This window comes from Mustelus asterias, chromosome 21, assembly GCF_964213995.1.
Source record: "Mustelus asterias chromosome 21, sMusAst1.hap1.1, whole genome shotgun sequence".
Lineage (NCBI taxonomy): Eukaryota > Metazoa > Chordata > Chondrichthyes > Carcharhiniformes > Triakidae > Mustelus > Mustelus asterias.
The window spans coordinates 62,616,345-62,633,472 of NC_135821.1; the positions used below are offsets into that span (position 1 = coordinate 62,616,345).

At 42.9% G+C, this 17,128-nt stretch overlaps 1 protein-coding gene across 1 annotated transcript in view; it reads left to right on the forward strand.

Moving 5' to 3' along the window:
* Positions 1-1,440: 1,440 nt before the first annotated feature.
* The window catches only part of LOC144509330 (YTH domain-containing family protein 2-like), a 35,286-nt gene continuing 19,598 nt past the window's right edge, over positions 1,441-17,128 (forward strand). Inside the window, exons 1-4 of the mRNA XM_078238001.1 lie at positions 1,441-1,946; positions 2,112-2,136; positions 5,049-5,128; positions 9,828-11,393. Of these exons, the coding sequence (XP_078094127.1) occupies positions 1,920-1,946; positions 2,112-2,136; positions 5,049-5,128; positions 9,828-11,393 (1,698 nt within the window). The 5' untranslated portion in view covers positions 1,441-1,919. The remainder of the gene's footprint in view (positions 1,947-2,111; positions 2,137-5,048; positions 5,129-9,827; positions 11,394-17,128) is intronic.

The window sequence follows — 17,128 nt, forward strand, 5'->3', positions numbered from 1 at the left end:
TGGCAAAAAGAAGATTCAATAGGAGGTTTGTGCTAAACAGAAAATGGATGTTTCACCTTGACAGAGAAAATGCTGGATAAACTCAACAGGTCTGTGGAAAGAAACAAGAATCATAGAATTCTTACAGTGCACAAGGAGGCCATTCAGCCCATTGAGTCTGCATCCACCCAGGCCCACCACCCCCCTCCCCCCGCCCTATCCCCGTAACTTTGCGCATTTCCCATGGCTAATCCACCTAACCTACACATCTTTTTCGACATGGAGGGGCAATTTAACATGGTCAATGCACCTAACCTGCACATCTTTGGACTGTGAGAGGAAACCGGAGCACCTAGAGGAAACACACGCAGACACGAAAGAATGTGCAAACTCCACACAGCCAGGCACTTGAGGCTGGAATTAAACCCAGATCCCTTGAGCTGTGACGCTCTCCCCTGTGTACTCTACAAATGCTATGCTTTGTCTGTATACAATACATGAGACAATAATAAATCAAATCCTTCCACAGAACTCTTCTGTTTCTAATTCAGATTTCCACCATCTGCAGTATTTTGCTTTTATTTGAGATGTGTGCAGCCTTGTGACACTGCCTGTGGCATATCCAATTCCTCTCATAGAATCTTACAGTGCAGAAGGAGGTCATTCGGTCCATCGAGTCTGCACCGACCACAATTATACCCAGGCCCTATCCCCATAACCCCATGCATTTACCCTAGCTAGTCCCCTCACACTAAGGGGCAATTTAGCATGGTCAATCCACCTAACCCGTACATCTTTGGACTGTGGGAGGAAACCAGAGTGTCCAGAGGAAACCCACACAGACATGGAGAGAATGTGCAAACACCACACGGACAGTGATCCAAGCCAGGATTCGAACTCTCTGGTGCTCGGAGGTGTCGATAGCTCTGAGGTAGCAGTGCTAACGACTGAACCACCGTGCCGCCCGCTCCATTCTTAAAAGTTACAAAGCCAATGCTCAGAATGGTCTGGGCAAATGTTTTGCTTGTTCATTAAGTTGTATAGATTTTTTTTCAAATGGCAAGTTCCCTCCCATACTGTTTCTGTATGAAAAACAGAAAATACTGGAAAATCTCAGCAAGTCTGACAGCATCTGTGGGTATAGAGAATTGAGTCAACGTTTCGAATCTAGATGACCCTTTGTCAGCCCTCCCTTCCTTGGTTGCTCCAAAAAGTACATTCAAAATCCAACTGAAACCAATTCAAATCCCCCCCCCCCCTTCCTTACAGGGGAGACAAACAACATCCAAGCTGACTGGGAAAGGAATTGCTGAAGGCAAAATGTGGGTGGGGGGTCGGGACCTCCGAGCCGGCAGGTGGCGCTGCGGTGGGATGAGCGCCGGGGGGTCGGGTCCTCCGGACCGGCGGGTGGCGCTGCAGCGGGAGGAGCGCCGGGGGGGGCGGGCGATCGGGGAGGGTTTTGGGACGAGCCCGAGAAGTGGGGGCGGGCGGCGCTGTTTTTTTTTTGCAGCCGGGTTTCCGCTGCGGGCCCATGTGAGCGGCTCGGCCATTGTGTGAGGGAGGGAGAGCGAGAGCGAGGGAGGAAGCGGCAACGAGGAGCCTCGGCAGTGAGCGAGCGGGCGGACAAAAGTGTTTTTAAACACACACCACTTTAAAGAAAAAAGAAAACACCCTCCCGCCACACATCCTCCGTCTCCCGGCGCCGATCGATCCACCGGGAACCAGCCAGCCAGCCCGCTCGGTCGGTCAGAGAGAGAGAAAAAAGAGAGAGAGAGACGCGCGGTGCCCTCCCGCACCGCTAAGTCAGTGCTACTGCAGGCCGCTGGAGCCTAGCCCAGAGCCTCGGGACCCGCGTACTTAACTCTTCCCCACCTTCCCCTCCCCCCCCTCCCCACCCAATCCCCTTTCCCCAACCCCCTCCGGCCTCGGTTCATGAAGAAATGTCGGCCACCAGCGTCCTGGACCAGGTAAGGAGGCGAAAGCGGCTGCAGTTTGTGGGATTGTGTCTCTTTTCCTTTTTTGCACAAGGCCGCAGCCTCGGATCTCGATTAATGATCTTTTCCCTTTTTTTTGTTTCAAATCTCTTCTCTCACCCCCCTCGCCCTTCTCGCCCGGAAACTTGACTGGCGCAGAGACCGAAAGGCCAAGGAAATAAAGGTAAGAAAGTCTCCCCTTCCTCCTCCTCCCCTCTCTCTCTGCAGCTTCGGGCTGTGTGTTTTATTTTAAAATGGTGGCGGGGACAGTGTGGGGAGGAGGGAAGTGGACTTTATTTTAGAATTAATTCCCCTTGGGGCTGCCTCGGATCTGTTGAGGGAGGTTTCCTGCGTTTTGTTGGGTGGGGGGGACAAGGAGGAAGCAGCACAGGCCCCTAAATCCTGGGGCTGGAGTAGGGAACTAGTCTCCAATTGAGTTTTACCCGCCTCAACTCTCCCTTCATTTTCTTTCTTCCTTTCCCCCCCCCATCTGGGAAATCTTTGATGAGAATTTGATTTTTTGTAAAATCACAATCTGGGAAATCTGTGGCAAGAGTTTGATTTGAAATTCTTACAAAGATCCCTGATCTAAAACACACATTTTCCCCATGAACAGGAAGAATGACTAATGCATTTCATTGACATCTTCTTTATAGATTTTATTTTTTTAAAAAAACAGCGGGACAATTGCATTGTTGAGCGTGATTAGTTTTACTTTTAGGAGGTTTCAGATTTTTTTCAGCTGCCCAGAGCATGTACGTTTAACAAAGTTTAAGTAGAATTAAGCAAATTATAATTGCATGACACTCCCTTAATTGGGGGAGGGGAGAGCATTTCACCATTTTTGTTGAATGAGTTTAATATCTGGTGTTGTAATCACATTTTTACACCCCACTTGTCGATTAAAAAGATTGCCTCCATGTAAATGTTATAAATTCTTTAACTTTCTGATGTTTGAAAGATTTTTTTTTAGCTGTAATTCTTTCCCATTATTGTATAGCTGCAATTTCTTTGTAGAGTTCAGTTGTGAATTGATAAGTTTTGATATTTTAAATAACTAGGCTGGCCAAAGATCCTTACTATTGTGCTTTCCCTCTACCTGGAGCTGCCTGTCTTTTGTTTATACTCCTGTTAAAAGTCGTCTCATTCTTGGGAAGACTTTTGTTTTCATGTGGCCCTTTGCTAGCAACAAGCCACTGACTTGTCAGTACCCATTCATTTGGAGCAAGTTTGTTCATATGCAGTTTTAGAGGTGTGAAGTATTTTGATACAACTCTGGGGAAAAAATAAATACCACTGTGTAAATGCATTTGCAGTTTAAAGTTTATTAGTGTCACAAGTAGGCTTACATTAACACTGCAATGAAGTTACTGTGAAAATCCCCTAGTCACCACACTCTGGCACCTGTTTGAGTACACTGAGGCATAGCCAATTCACCTAATGAGCACATCTTTCAGACTGTGGGAGGAAGCCAAAGCACCTGGAGGAAACCCGTTCAGACATGGGAGAATGTGCAAACTCCACACAGACAGTGACCCAAGCCAGAATGCAACCCAGGTCCCTGGCCGTGTGAGGCAGCAGTGCGAACCACTGTGCTGCCCTTAATCATAGAAATATGGTGCCCGGTTGTTTTCTTGATGCAGAATGCTCGTTTGAGGGGTAATTGATTTTCCAGTCAGACAGCATGTGTCCCCTGCCCATCATAACTTCATTACTTAAGTGTTAAATCACCCTGACCCCTCTAGACAATTTACAGCATTCTCTTTGTGAGGCCATTCCAAATGCATCTATCTTTTGCTTGTGTTTTGTTGTACTAAAATGCTAATGGGTCACCCGCCTGAAGCGCACAGTTTAACTATGCATAGTAAATTAGGAGACTATTAATGTAGAGGCAAATCTCATAATGGCTACAATTCATGTGGTAAATTAAACTAAAAGGACTGTTGGACTCTTAAACTTGTGTCTGGTAAATTAATATGAGCTCTGGTTAGCAGTCTGTCTATGGAAAAATCTTTTCTGGATTCTCTGCTAGTGTTGCTGTTTGAACTATAAACACTTGGCCAGCAGGCACAAATGCTTCTATTGCTGTACATTTATGTTGATAAAAACATATTGGTCATATCACATTGTTTGTTGCAGGACTTTCTGGAGTCATTGGTTTACTGGAAAAAAAAATTTACTCATCCTGACTAAAATAGTGACGCGCTTACACGCTGTTTGACTAGAAGGGCCATCACAATTGGATGAAATCCTGTACGTGGCTGATAGCTGTAGCTGAACACTTTCCCAGCAGGTGTGATTGAAGTCATCGGGGGCAGTAACCCTGACTGATTTGATGCTTTGTAGTCTAGGCTGCTGAGGCAAATTGTGGAACCTCTCGCTTGCACGGGGGCTAGATTGGAACTTTCAGATGTCTGACTAAGCACCACACAAGGCGGTGCATTATCAACTGACTCACTGAGGAGTTTTTACTGTTATTACATTTTCTTTCTTGAAACCTGCAGTTGATGTTGTAAAAGCATCAGTGTAATGGCGCCCTCTGTTTTATCACAACCAGTAAGCTATGTTTATTTAAACAGCTGGTTGAGACAATTATTACTGAAAGGTGCCTGGGTTTTGTGACTGAGAATATACCCAGTTAATGAAACCATATGATGAGAAAGCCAAGCTGCTATTCATAGGCCTTGAGCTTGTTATCTTGGCAGGAATGTTGTATCTTCGAATGGCTGCACCACGTGCTTGTTTGGCCTACTGAGTAAATACACTGCATGGTGAGCTAGTGAGTCATACTGACCAGACTCCTGGTTGGAAGTAGGTGTCTGATGAGGATTGGAGTGGGATTGTCTGATGACTCCCTACATGCTGATAGTTGCTACCTAGACTTTTGACTTCACGGAAGGATACAACTGGAGGAATAGCAAGAGAGCAAAATAAGTTGAGGTTTTGTCTTCACCTAATTCTATTTTGGCTCTTGATTTCTAGATTAAGCTTTCGTATCGTCTGTTGAAGTTAATGCTGCGATTGGTGGGTAACTGTTGTTAATAGCCGAATAGGATTTCTAGTTTTCATTAAATCTTTTCCCCAATTTTATTATAGTGCAAAATGGAGCTGTTCATCAAAAGGATGCACTAAACGACGATGACTTTGAGCCTTATTTGAGCACTCAGACCAGGCAGGTGAGTGTACAACAATTTTTTTTTAGCAATTCGTGGGAGCTGAGGAGGAGGAAGTGGCTAATGTTCCATCGGTTTTAGAATATAAAACACTGGAGGTTGTGATGTGATTGGAGGGGGCAGTTCTCTGTTCTTGCTAAACAAAATTAGCAATATCTTTGTGTTAATTGTGAATTTAATTTTTGTGGACTTGTTTCCTTAAATTGGTTGGGAATTTGTTAGGGCAAGTTAGGATGGAAATTTGCAATAGCCATGTGCACTTAACTATTTCTTCCAGAGTTGAAGTATTTATACTGTCTGAGTGTATTGTTCCTGGATTTGTTGTTGGGGGGTATTTCAGATAGACTTCTATTCTGTATTCTTGCTTTTTACTTTCCTGTCAACATTTCATCCATATCCTTGCTTAGACTCAGTTAGTTCTGCAGTTAAGTAACTGATATAGGGAACCTCGTTTCCTGTGAATAGGAGAACAGCAGCCTTGGTACAAATGCCAATGTTAGATTTCAAAATGAGAACTGTTATCCATAGTGTACCATCCAATTTTTCCCTAAACTATTTGATGCAATTTTTAAAATTCTCTCTTGGAAGTTTTCACCCCTTGTGCACAGGTACTTTTTTATTTTGTGTCCTTTAGCATTGTGAGGACAGGCTCCTTAAAATCTATCTTTTTAACTAAACTTTCCATTAAAGGTACAAAATAAAGACAGTTGTTGCTCACGAATCTCTCTAGTTTTTGGAAGTAGGGAGTCGGGCTGATTTCCCATATAAGGACTCTAGGTCAATAGTTATGCCCCTAAGTGAAAGACACTAATGGGATCATACTAGGCTCTGAATCTGTTAGGTTATCTGCTAGAAGGTGGAAGCATCAGGGAACAAATCAAACAGAGGAGTGATAAAGTACTGTTGCACCAGCCTGAAGTTCTCCCAATGAGTAGAAGCTATGACTAACTTGGGTGCTAATCTGTACATTTAAACAGATGCTTCTGCAATAAAACAATCCGAAATATCTTAGAGAATAAGCCCCACCCAGATGTTTGAAACGTCATTTTCAAAATGTTTGAGAGACAGGCTAATGAGATTGTGGTTACCTGGAATGAGAAGAATTAATCTGCAAACAAAGAGCAGGAATGCTGGCAGATCTTAAAATGAAAGTTTATTTGGCAACATTTCAAAGAGCTTCATTGCTTTGGAGGCTGAGATGGTGCTTACTCTTGATTAGAAAGGTGTAGTCCATACAAACGTCAACTACATTTCAAACGCTTCTGTAAAACTGTCGTGTGTGTCGTCTCCCCCCCCCCCCCCCCCCAACCACCACCACCCACCCCACACCCAATACCTAGTCAGCACTTTGCCATCTAGACCATAATGACCTCTAAGGGTATCAAAACGAAGCCAAATTTGGCCATTGTGTCCTTAGCTTGGAGTAAGGTTTGCTGAGGTTCCCACTCCTTGCTTCTGCTTGTGGACATTTGGTGAGGTTCACTTGTCATCAAGCATAGGCATGGGGTCAGCTTCTATATAGACTGCTAACATTGGCTCTGCCTCTGAACTGATGCCTTCCTACTCCTAATCTTGAATAGTTCCGAGCTCGCCAGCTCAACATCTGGAAGATCAAGGCCATGATTCTTGTCCCCCCCCCCACCCACCACAAACTCCACTTGCTTCTCCTTCCACTGATTCTCCATCCCTTCGCTGCTCCATAGCCACAGGTTTTACCTCGCTCAGCCTGGCTCAACTTCAAACCTCTCTTCCAGAATGTCAGAAAGGCAGCTCCACAGCAATTTTTGCCTTTGACCTTGCCTCAACTTCTTAATTGCTAAGAATCTGATGCTTTAGTCACTACCATTATTACTGTTTTCCTTATAGGTCTGCTCTTTATTTCATTAAATTTAAGATTCCCATCTTTGAATCTCTGCATGGCCTCAGGTTAACCTGTCCCTGTGACCGGTTACAGTCCCCTGCCCCCTAATTCATTCCTCTGGCTTTTTGTACTTTACCCATCGTTTTTACGCCATCCTTGTTTTGGTAGCTGAACTTTGGACTACCTTGTGCCTTTTCTTTTGAATTCTGTCTCATTCTTTCCTCTTTTAAAAAATTTTTCTTTTATACAACCTTTGCCATAGATTCCTCCTTCGGTTAAGTGAGGTTGGTCAATCTTGTAAATTGTTCTTGGGTGCTGCAGTAGACTTTATGCCGCCTAATGTGTACCTGGATAACACCATAATCCAGTGTTGGAATGATAAAGTCCTCTTGTGATCTTTGTCTCTTACACTTGTCCTAATCTTTTTGGAGGCATACTCAGAAACACATCAGGAAGTTGACAACTTGTCTTTGCATGATACAAAATAATGAGTGTGTCTTGCTCTGCGTTAGTCATTTTTTGCATCCCTAATACTTTGCTGTTTACTCCGACTGATCAGAGCTGCCCTGATAGCATTCTGTTTAAAACTTGACTTACTTTGCAGTCTGCTCCAGCAAAGGCAGCAAACACATGGGTGGGTATTCCCTTGTTTCCTGTCCCTGGAGGGAGGGGGATTGTGTCTTGGTTTCTGACTAGTGGTTCACTGTAGTACTGCTCATCAAGCCGCCTTCCACCTTTCCTCTTCTATGTCACTCTGTGTGAATCTCAAACGGAACTAGCTTAATGCAAAGATCAACAGAAGGGGATGTTCCATCCCAAAGGAGTGCATCTTTTCTCCGAGCACCCGAGGTGAAATCATGACTGTTACTGGCAACGTCAGTCTGGTTTTAATGCACATTCTCTAAATGGAAGTATTTTCTTCCAACCCATTGCATGTTCACCTTTTTAAAAAAAAAAAAATGCTTAAAAGTAGCTCAGTTCAAAAATCCATTCTGTGAAGAAAAATAATTAAAAATCCAGAAACATGACGGTGTCTTAATGTCCATTTTTATTTGGTTGATTGCTATTTGTGGAGTACCCTGGGTGTCCTTTGTATAGTTCAGTGCAAGCTGTCAATGCTGCCCACAGTCAAATTGTCTGCGTGCTCACAGGATGACCAGTTATTTTCTAATGCTCCTGTCTTGTTTTTGATGCCTATGAGAGGAGCAGAGAAATTTCCAGTGCCCTTTCCAGTCAGTTCCTTGGATTGGGTAGAGTGGGATAGTGCAGCAGCACTAGATAAAGGATAAATTACAGGAGTCACTACTTTTTCCTGAATTTGTTGGGAAGTTGACTGCACTTTTAATTTATTAGTGAGATGCAACGCAAGACCCAAGTATTTCTCCTCTTCAAATAAAGTAACAGTTCTTTACACTGTTTTGCTGATAAATGGTATAACCGTTGGCCACCTTTTGAGTTCTCAACTTTCTAACTGAATGCCTAATGGGAGTTGTTGCAGCAGGATTGAATAGAAGAGTTGTGCCATTTCTCCATGCAGTCTTGTAATTAGAATGTAGTATAATTGTGCATATAGTTTGAGCTTCAGCAGTCAGAACAAAGGCTGCATTTGTGTACTTCCATGGAGATGTTTATGGCCAAATTACTTTGCAGAATTAGAAAACCACTTGATCAAGCAAAATCGTTTAAAGCTATTTATTTGAAAAAGATTCTTTATAATTAGATGAATCCTTGTTCCGTTTGTTTTATGCTGACCCATTCATTGTAGAGTGATTTATTTTAACCTTTTGTATGTTCTATAATGTTTATAATTTTTTTTGTTTATCTGTTTCTCTTGCTATTAATAAAGTGTGTGTTTTGGGTGGGGGGAGTGAAGAAAGAATTGCACATTTTTAAACTGTTACTTGTCCACGTGAGAGATATTAGTGCAAAAGAAGGGAAGTGATTCACCCAACCAATTTAAATTGATCTATGGCACCTTTAACGCAATAAAACTTTCCAAAGTGTTTTCACAGGAGCATTATAAAATGAAAATATGACAATGAGTCATGTAAGGAGATATTAGAATAGGTGATCAAAAGTTTGGTCAAAAGGGTCGGTTTTGAGGACTGTGTTAAAGGAGGAAAGTGAGAGCCTGGGAAGTGTAGGGAGGGTATTCGAGTTTGGGTCCTAAATTGAGATCGACACCACTAATGATCATGATAGATGAATTTAGGATGGTAAATTAGATCTCTGCAACCTTTAAGATTCAGGTATGCAAATGATTTCCTAACATGCCAAGTTGCCAACCTCAAGCTGTGCTCCAGGAGACACCAGGGAAGTTTGATCATTGGGAAGGGAGTAGCATTGAGTTATTAACATCCTGGTTAAAAACTCCAATTAAATGGGGCTTGGATGTTAATGTGGAGACTAAAGAAATTTTAAGGAGGGGTAAGTCTAAGAATCTATTCAATACATAAACTTTTCCAGTTTATGCAAGGTATACATTTTTCCTACTTCCGTTTACATTTAAGCTTCAAAATTCAATGTTTCAAGCTAACCAAGTCTGTTAAGTATCTCTATGGTAACTTTGTGAGGATTGGAGGAGTTTTATAATTGAGGGCTATTCTGTACCTACTGTATGGTCTAAAGATTCCTGGGGATTATATTAGCATTGTTGACGGTTTAAGTGGAAACTTCATACACCAATCTTAATGTTATAAAATCCAAGTGACATTGCTGAGCCCTTATCTTGCTTTCTCACAGCTGTGGGCTGGATTATGCAAGTTCACTTGGATTCTTAAGATATTGGTTACTTGTACTTCATGCAACTCTCACTGAATATTCTCATTTTGTTTTAAACAGAACAATACCTATACTGCCATGTCTGACTCCTACCTACCAAGTTACTATAGTCCATCTATAGGGTTCCAGTATTCATTAAGCGAGGCTGCCTGGTCTACAGGAGGGGACCCACCTATGCCCTATCTGACATCGTATGGACAGCTGAGTAATGGAGAGCATCACTTCCTACCGGATGCAATGTTTGGACAGCCAGGAACCTTGGGGAACACTCCTTTCCTGAGCCAGCATGGGTTTAACTTCTTTCCTAGTGGTGTGGACTTCTCAGCTTGGGGGACCAGCAGTTCTCAGGGACAGTCCACTCAAAGCTCAGGCTATAGCCCCAGCAGCTATGCCTACCCTCCTAGCTCTTTGGGTGGAGCTATGATGGATGGACAGTCAGCTTTCACTAATGAGACGCTGAATAAAGCACCAGGTATGAATAGCATTGACCAAGGTATGGCAGGACTGAAGATAAGTGGTGGTGAGGTCGCTAGTAACGTATCTAAAATGGTAGGTTCTGCTGTTGGGAGTAATCCTATATCGACTATTTCAAATAATGCGATACCTTCTAATCCCATGCCACCGACTACTATCGCTCCCCCGAAGCCAACTTCATGGGCAGACATTGCAAGCAAGCCAGCGAAACCCCAACCCAAGAAGGCAAAAGGTGGGTCTAGTGGACCATCCCTTCCACCACCTCCAATTAAACATAATATGGATATTGGTACCTGGGATAACAAGGGAACTGTGGCCAAAAGTGCTCCTCAACCATCAACTCAAGCCTGTGGCCAGCAGCAAAGCCAACCACCTCCGCTGCCGGTGAACCAACAGGTGGTGAACATGCAGCCACAGCAAGTGTCCTCAGGCCAGCAGCAGCAGGTGCCGCCGCAGCCAGTGCAGCAGCAGCCACAGCCAAACCGCTGGGTTGCACCCCGCAACCGGGCAGCTGGCTTTGGCCAAAATGGAGTGGATGCTGGAGGTATTGGGCTGGCGCATGGGAATTCAAATTCTGCTTCTGTGGAAGCGCATCCAGTCTTGGAGAAATTGAGATCTGTCAACAATTACAACCCCAAGGATTTTGACTGGAATCCCAAACATGGACGAGTTTTCATCATTAAAAGCTACTCCGAGGATGACATCCATCGCTCTATTAAATATTCCATTTGGTGTAGTACCGAGCATGGCAATAAGAGACTGGATGGAGCCTATCGTACCATGAACGGCAAGGGCCCTGTTTACCTCTTGTTTAGCGTCAACGGGAGTGGCCACTTCTGTGGTGTCGCCGAGATGAAGTCAACTGTGGACTACAACACTTGTGCTGGGGTGTGGTCTCAGGACAAGTGGAAGGGACGGTTTGACGTGAGGTGGATATTTGTGAAGGACGTGCCCAATAGTCAACTGCGGCACATTCGCCTGGAAAACAATGAGAATAAACCTGTCACCAACTCCCGAGACACTCAGGAGGTGCCCTTGGAAAAAGCCAAGCAGGTTCTGAAAATTATTGCCAGTTACAAGCATACGACCTCCATCTTTGATGACTTTTCTCATTACGAAAAACGTCAAGAGGAGGAGGAGTGTGTTAAAAAGGTTGGTCATGCTAAAAAATGTTAATTGGAAGATTGTAGTGTGCTGAAAATTGTCAACCTGGGGCAGTCCCTGCAAGGTTTTGAGTAGTGTTAAGTTTCATTATTTTATTATGTACAAAGAATCCTGTTTACTTAAACCCTGTTGATCCTAATTCTGTCTGAATTGATAGCTTATAGAATTAGATTTATCTAAGTAATGCCACTAGAATTTCAGTAGACATTATGGGAGGGATATAAAATGTTCAATGTCCACTTGAACTGTAACTCTTCTCCCTGCGTTAGCAATATAGATGTTGCCCATTCAACTTGGGCAGAGTAGAGAGAGCATTGAGTTGAGAGTAGGGTCAAGTGGTGGGAAAAATTTAGGGCGATGAATTTGGGGTGTCGCACAAGTATAGCATACAATAAAAGTGTATTGGCTCAAATGTGATTTTTCTTTTCACTAATAATATTTGCAAAATAAGACCAGCAACAACACTGGCCACTTGCACAGTTTAATGAATTTAATGAATAGGTAAATTTATTTTGAAGGATTGGGATGCAGCTCATGACCAAGCTTAAAGCACATATTTTCCCAGAAATGCGAGTGTGCATTCTATTCTGCTTTTGTTTGTAGAAAAGAGAAAAATGTAATAAACACCAACCATTTCAATTGACTATAAAGGCTATCTGAAATCTCTGGGGGTGAGTTGGTGCAATGGATTAGTCTCCGGCTTTTCACCACTGGGATAAATAAAGTAAGTGCTGGAAATACTCGGCAGGTTTGGCAGCGTCTGTGGAGCGAGTCGTTTTAGACTCAAAAACTTTAACTCTACTTCTCGGTCCACAGATGCTGCCAGACTCTGAGTTTTTCCAGCTTTTGTTTTTATTCCAGTATCCGCAATATTGTTTTTAATTTGGCGTCTGGACTTGGGGTCAAGTTCAGTAGGACCGATGGGCTAAACATTCTTTTAACTGAAATGATTTGGTGGCAGTTCATCTCCATCCTGATTGTCCACAGTTCCCCTAATTTGGGATTGTGTTAACAATCTGAGAAAATCACGCCGTCGGGTGTAGTGGTGTATGAAAAAGCATCATTTGTACTACAAGGAGAGGGCACTTCTCTAAAGTTAGGGTGCAAAAAAAGGGACTGCTGCCTCGCGTCCAACCATGCTATACCTAATCATTGTGTGTGATGCTGACACTAAGTGAATGACACTCAGCATGTCAGCATAGAACTTGATTTATCTAAGTAATGTAGAATTTCAGTAAACATGGGAGGGATATAAAATGTTCAGTGTCCACTTGAACTGTAACTCTTCTCCCTGCGTCTGTCCCTGAGCATCAGCATGCTTCAAGAGCACCAACAAGTGGATGACTGTCTATTGTTGAGTTATGACGATGTACTAGTCTGGTACTGTTCACATTGTCAAATACAGTTTTTATAAATAGTTGATTATGATGGTAATGGTATTTAAAATATTGCATAGTGAATCCCCATATACTCTACCAGACAAAGCTGTGCTCTTGATTGGTACCCCATCCACATGCTAAATCATCCACCTTTTGTGTATTGTAGCTGCAATATGTACTATCTACAGGGTGTACTGCAACAGCACACCAAGGCTCCATTGGCAGCACCTCCTAAATGCACAGCATCCATCATTTAAAAGGACAAGCACATCAGGATGATGGGAATACCATCATCTTAATATCACTGACGATCCAGACTGGAACATATATCGCTGAGTGAAAATCCTGGAACTCCCTAACTATGTTGCAGGCGCACCCTTCACTGCATGTACTGTCACTGTTTAAGAAGGTAGCCCACCATCGCCTTCTCAGGGGCATTAAAGATGGGCAACAAATACTGACCTTGTCAGAGAATGAAATTTTTAGATTGCCATAGTCCCATTCAAATTGATTAAGTAACCACGGAGGATAATTATTTTGGGAAATGCCTGAGATCTAAGTATTTTAATCCAGTGAAAATGATATGTTATGACTGGTTTCTATATTTCTTAGGCATCAGATAAAATATTCATTAATATTCAGTGTGGAGCAGTGGATTTGGATACTGTATTGAACCTGTGTTTAAAATCCGGCATGAAAGCACCTTTCCTCGTTGCTGTATTTTTTTGAAATGAGCATAGGTAATCTTGGGTGAATTCAGGTTTACAGCACAACGAAAATTCACTGCAGTGTAAGTCAAATGGGTTCTCGTTACTGGATTATCATGAAAAATATCAAGCTGATGTGCTGGAAGCTACTCTTCTAAAGGTCTATAAGGAGCAGAAGTAGGCCATGTGGCCCATCGAGTGTGCTCCACCTTTCGATGAGACCATGACTGATCTGGCGTAATCCTCAACTCCACTTTCCATCCTTATCCACGTAGCCCTTGATTTCTTTATTGATTTTAAAAATCTGTCTGTCTCAGTCTTGAACATACTTTATGTCCCAGCATCTACAGCTCTCTGCAATAAAGAATTCCACAGATTCACTATCCTCTGAGTGAAGAAATTCCTCCTCATCTGTCTTGAATGGGTGACCCCTTACTCTGATATTATGCCCTCTGGTCCTAGACTCTCCCACAAGGAAAACAATCTTTCAGCATCTACCCTGTCAAGCCCCCTGCGAATCTCTGTCTCGTTGAGGTCGCCTCTCATTCATCTAAACTCCATTGAGTACAGGGCCAACCTACTCCACTTTTGTTCGTAAGAAAATCCCTGCATACCTTGGATTAACCTCTTGAACTTTCTCTGAACTGCGCCCAACATCAGTCTATCCTTCCTTAGATAAGGGATCTAAAACTGTTCACAGTATTCCTGGTGGGGTCTAACTAGTGCCATGTATAGTTTTAGCAAGACTTGCCCATTTTATACTCCATCCTCTTGGAAATAAAGGCTAACGTTTCATTTGCTTTCTCAATTACCTGCTGAACTTGCATGCTAGCTTTTTGTGATTTATGCACAAGGACCCCAAAACCCTTTTTTTGCAGCAGTCTTCCTCTATTTAAATAATATTTAGCTCCTTTATTCTTCCTACCGAAGAGCCACCTGCCAATTCTTTTGCTCACTCATCTAACCTGTCTATATCTCTCTGTCGACTCCATGTGTCGTCCTCACCACTTGCCTTCCCACCTATTTTTCTATCATCTGCAAACTTGGTAATGGTACATTCATTTGTCCAAGTCATCAATGTATATTAAATAATTGTGGCCCCCCGGTTTGGGCTGAGGAAGAGGATACAACTTTTACCTAGTCCTTGCTAAGTTGAAACTGTCCTTTCCATTGTGCTAATATTGCTGTGAGGTCATGGGGTTGCAGGTTCAGTTCTCTCATCCAAGACTTTGTGCAAGTCATCTCAACTAACACTCATGTTATGTATTGGGATGTTGCATTGCCAGAAACATCCTATTTGGGTAAGAGGCCAAATCAAGATTTTGTTGTTTTTTTTGGGGGGGTGCTGGATGCTGAAGATCCAATGGCACCATTTAAAGTGTAGAAAATTTATCTCAATTGCTGATTGTAGGACCTTGCCGTGTATAATAAATTGGGTCACCCTGAAAGGAATAGAAGGATACGCTAAATGGGGGTGAGGTGAGGATGGGTGGGAGAAGGCTCATGCAGGATATGAACAATGGTATCGGGTTATTTAAGGCAAAAGTGGCCTGTATGTTAATTTTATATAAATGTATAAACAATCGGGACAACAAAATATTGTCCAGTGCTTTGGTGTGCCACAGCGCTGCAGTAAACAAGTATTTTATAGTTTTCTTACAATCAGTGTGTACATTTCCTCCCAAGAATTATCCAGCATAAATCATTCAGTGTAAGTGGAATGATGATTGAGTGATGTCAAATCAGTATTTTGATGGCTCGACCTGAAATGGTTGATAAAAACTCTGCTCAACATTGTGTACCTTTTTAGAAAGAATCTGATGTGTGTCTTTCAAGGCAGAGGTTGACACTGTTTCAGGTACTTTTACAAGCAAGTAATCCAAAATGTGCCCTCGCTTCATTTGATTGTTTTATGCACTTTTTCAGTCACTGAATTCTATCACTTGATTGTGTATTCATTATCACCTGGGCTCTGGAAATTGAAATAAAAATTTGAATGAAACTTTAGCATGCATCATAGAATCCCTATAGTGCAGAAGGAGGCCATTTGGCCCATTGGGTATGCACGACTCTCTGACAGCATCTTACGCAGGCCCTATCCCCTGCATATTTACCCTACTAATGCCCCTAACCTACACATCTTGGGACACTAACGGGCAATTTAACATGGTCAGTCCACCTAACCTGCATATCTTTTGAAGTGTGGGAGGAAACCAGAGCACCCAGAGGAAACCCATGCAGACATGGGGAGAATGTGCGAACTCCACACAGACGGTCATCCAAGGCCAGAATTGAACCCAGGTCCTTCGTGTTGTGAGGCAGCAGTGCTAACCATTGTGCCACCGTGCTGACCAGGGGCCCAGGGTAGGGGGATTGAAGAATCGGCATGCTACTTGGGACTTTCAAATAAATTGCAGCATGAGTTGCATGCAAACGCAAGCTGATATGTCATATACCAGCAATGTACCTGAAGCCTAGCCTGATGTCCCTATGCAGTATTGGGGTTGTTATACTACTCACCAGATTTTGAGAGAATGCCATGACTTGTTCATTAAATTGTAACTGAATTAAAATTATTTTCATTTGGGCTGTCTCCCCCAAAGAGACTTTATTCCATCAGTTTGATTCAAGCCCAATGATTAAACATTTGGATTAGACATCAGATGGACATAAAAGCTTCTGGCACTAAGAGCAGGGGAGTTATTAATGTTTGTCCGGTAACTAACATCACTAAAACAACTATCTCATATTGCTGTTTGTGGGAGCTTGTAGTGTGCAGATTGGCTACTGCTTTCCCCTACATTATAACAATGACTGTACTTCAGAAGTATTTCATTGGCTGTCAAACACTTTGTGGGTCCTGATTTAGAAAGATGGGTGACAATGTCTGAAATATCTTCTGATAACTAATTTGCATCCTCAACCTGAAGTTCTGTCTGAACTGATGAGTTTAAATGTTCAGGTGTATGGTGGCACAGCGGTTAGCGCTGCTGCCTCACAGTGCCAGGGATCCGGGTTCGATTCCCAGGTTGGGTCATGGCCGTGTGGAGTTTGCATGTTCTCCCCATGTCTGCCTGGATTTCCTTCAGGTGCTGTGGTTTCCTCCCACAGTCTGAAAGACGTGCTGGTTAGGTCCATTGGCCATGCTAAATTCTCCCTTAGTATACCCGAACAGGTGCTGGCGTTGGGGACTAGGGGATTTTCACAGTAACTTCATTGCAGTATTAATGTTACACTAAATAAATAAATTTTTAAAACTGATTTACAAATCCTGCACAATCGCTCTAGCTCTCTATCCCAAGCTGGTGCTTCAGTGCAATATTGAAGCTGTACTGTTGGAAATATTTTGTAAACTGAATCCTCTCCAGTCAGAAAAATCCCACAGCACTGCTTTGAAGACTGGGGAAGTTTTCCTTGATCCTGGTCGATATTTATACCTCAGCCAACCCCTCAATGTTAGTTGATATCATCTTACTGTGTGCAAATTGGCTGCCATGTATCCTACAATATCACTGAATATGCTTCAAGAATTTGCTGGTAAAGCATTTGGGGATCCTGAGGTTGCAAAAAGTGCTGTATACGTATTTGCATTTTCAGGCTTTTTTTTTTAATGGTCCCGTTATTTAAGAAGGGTAGG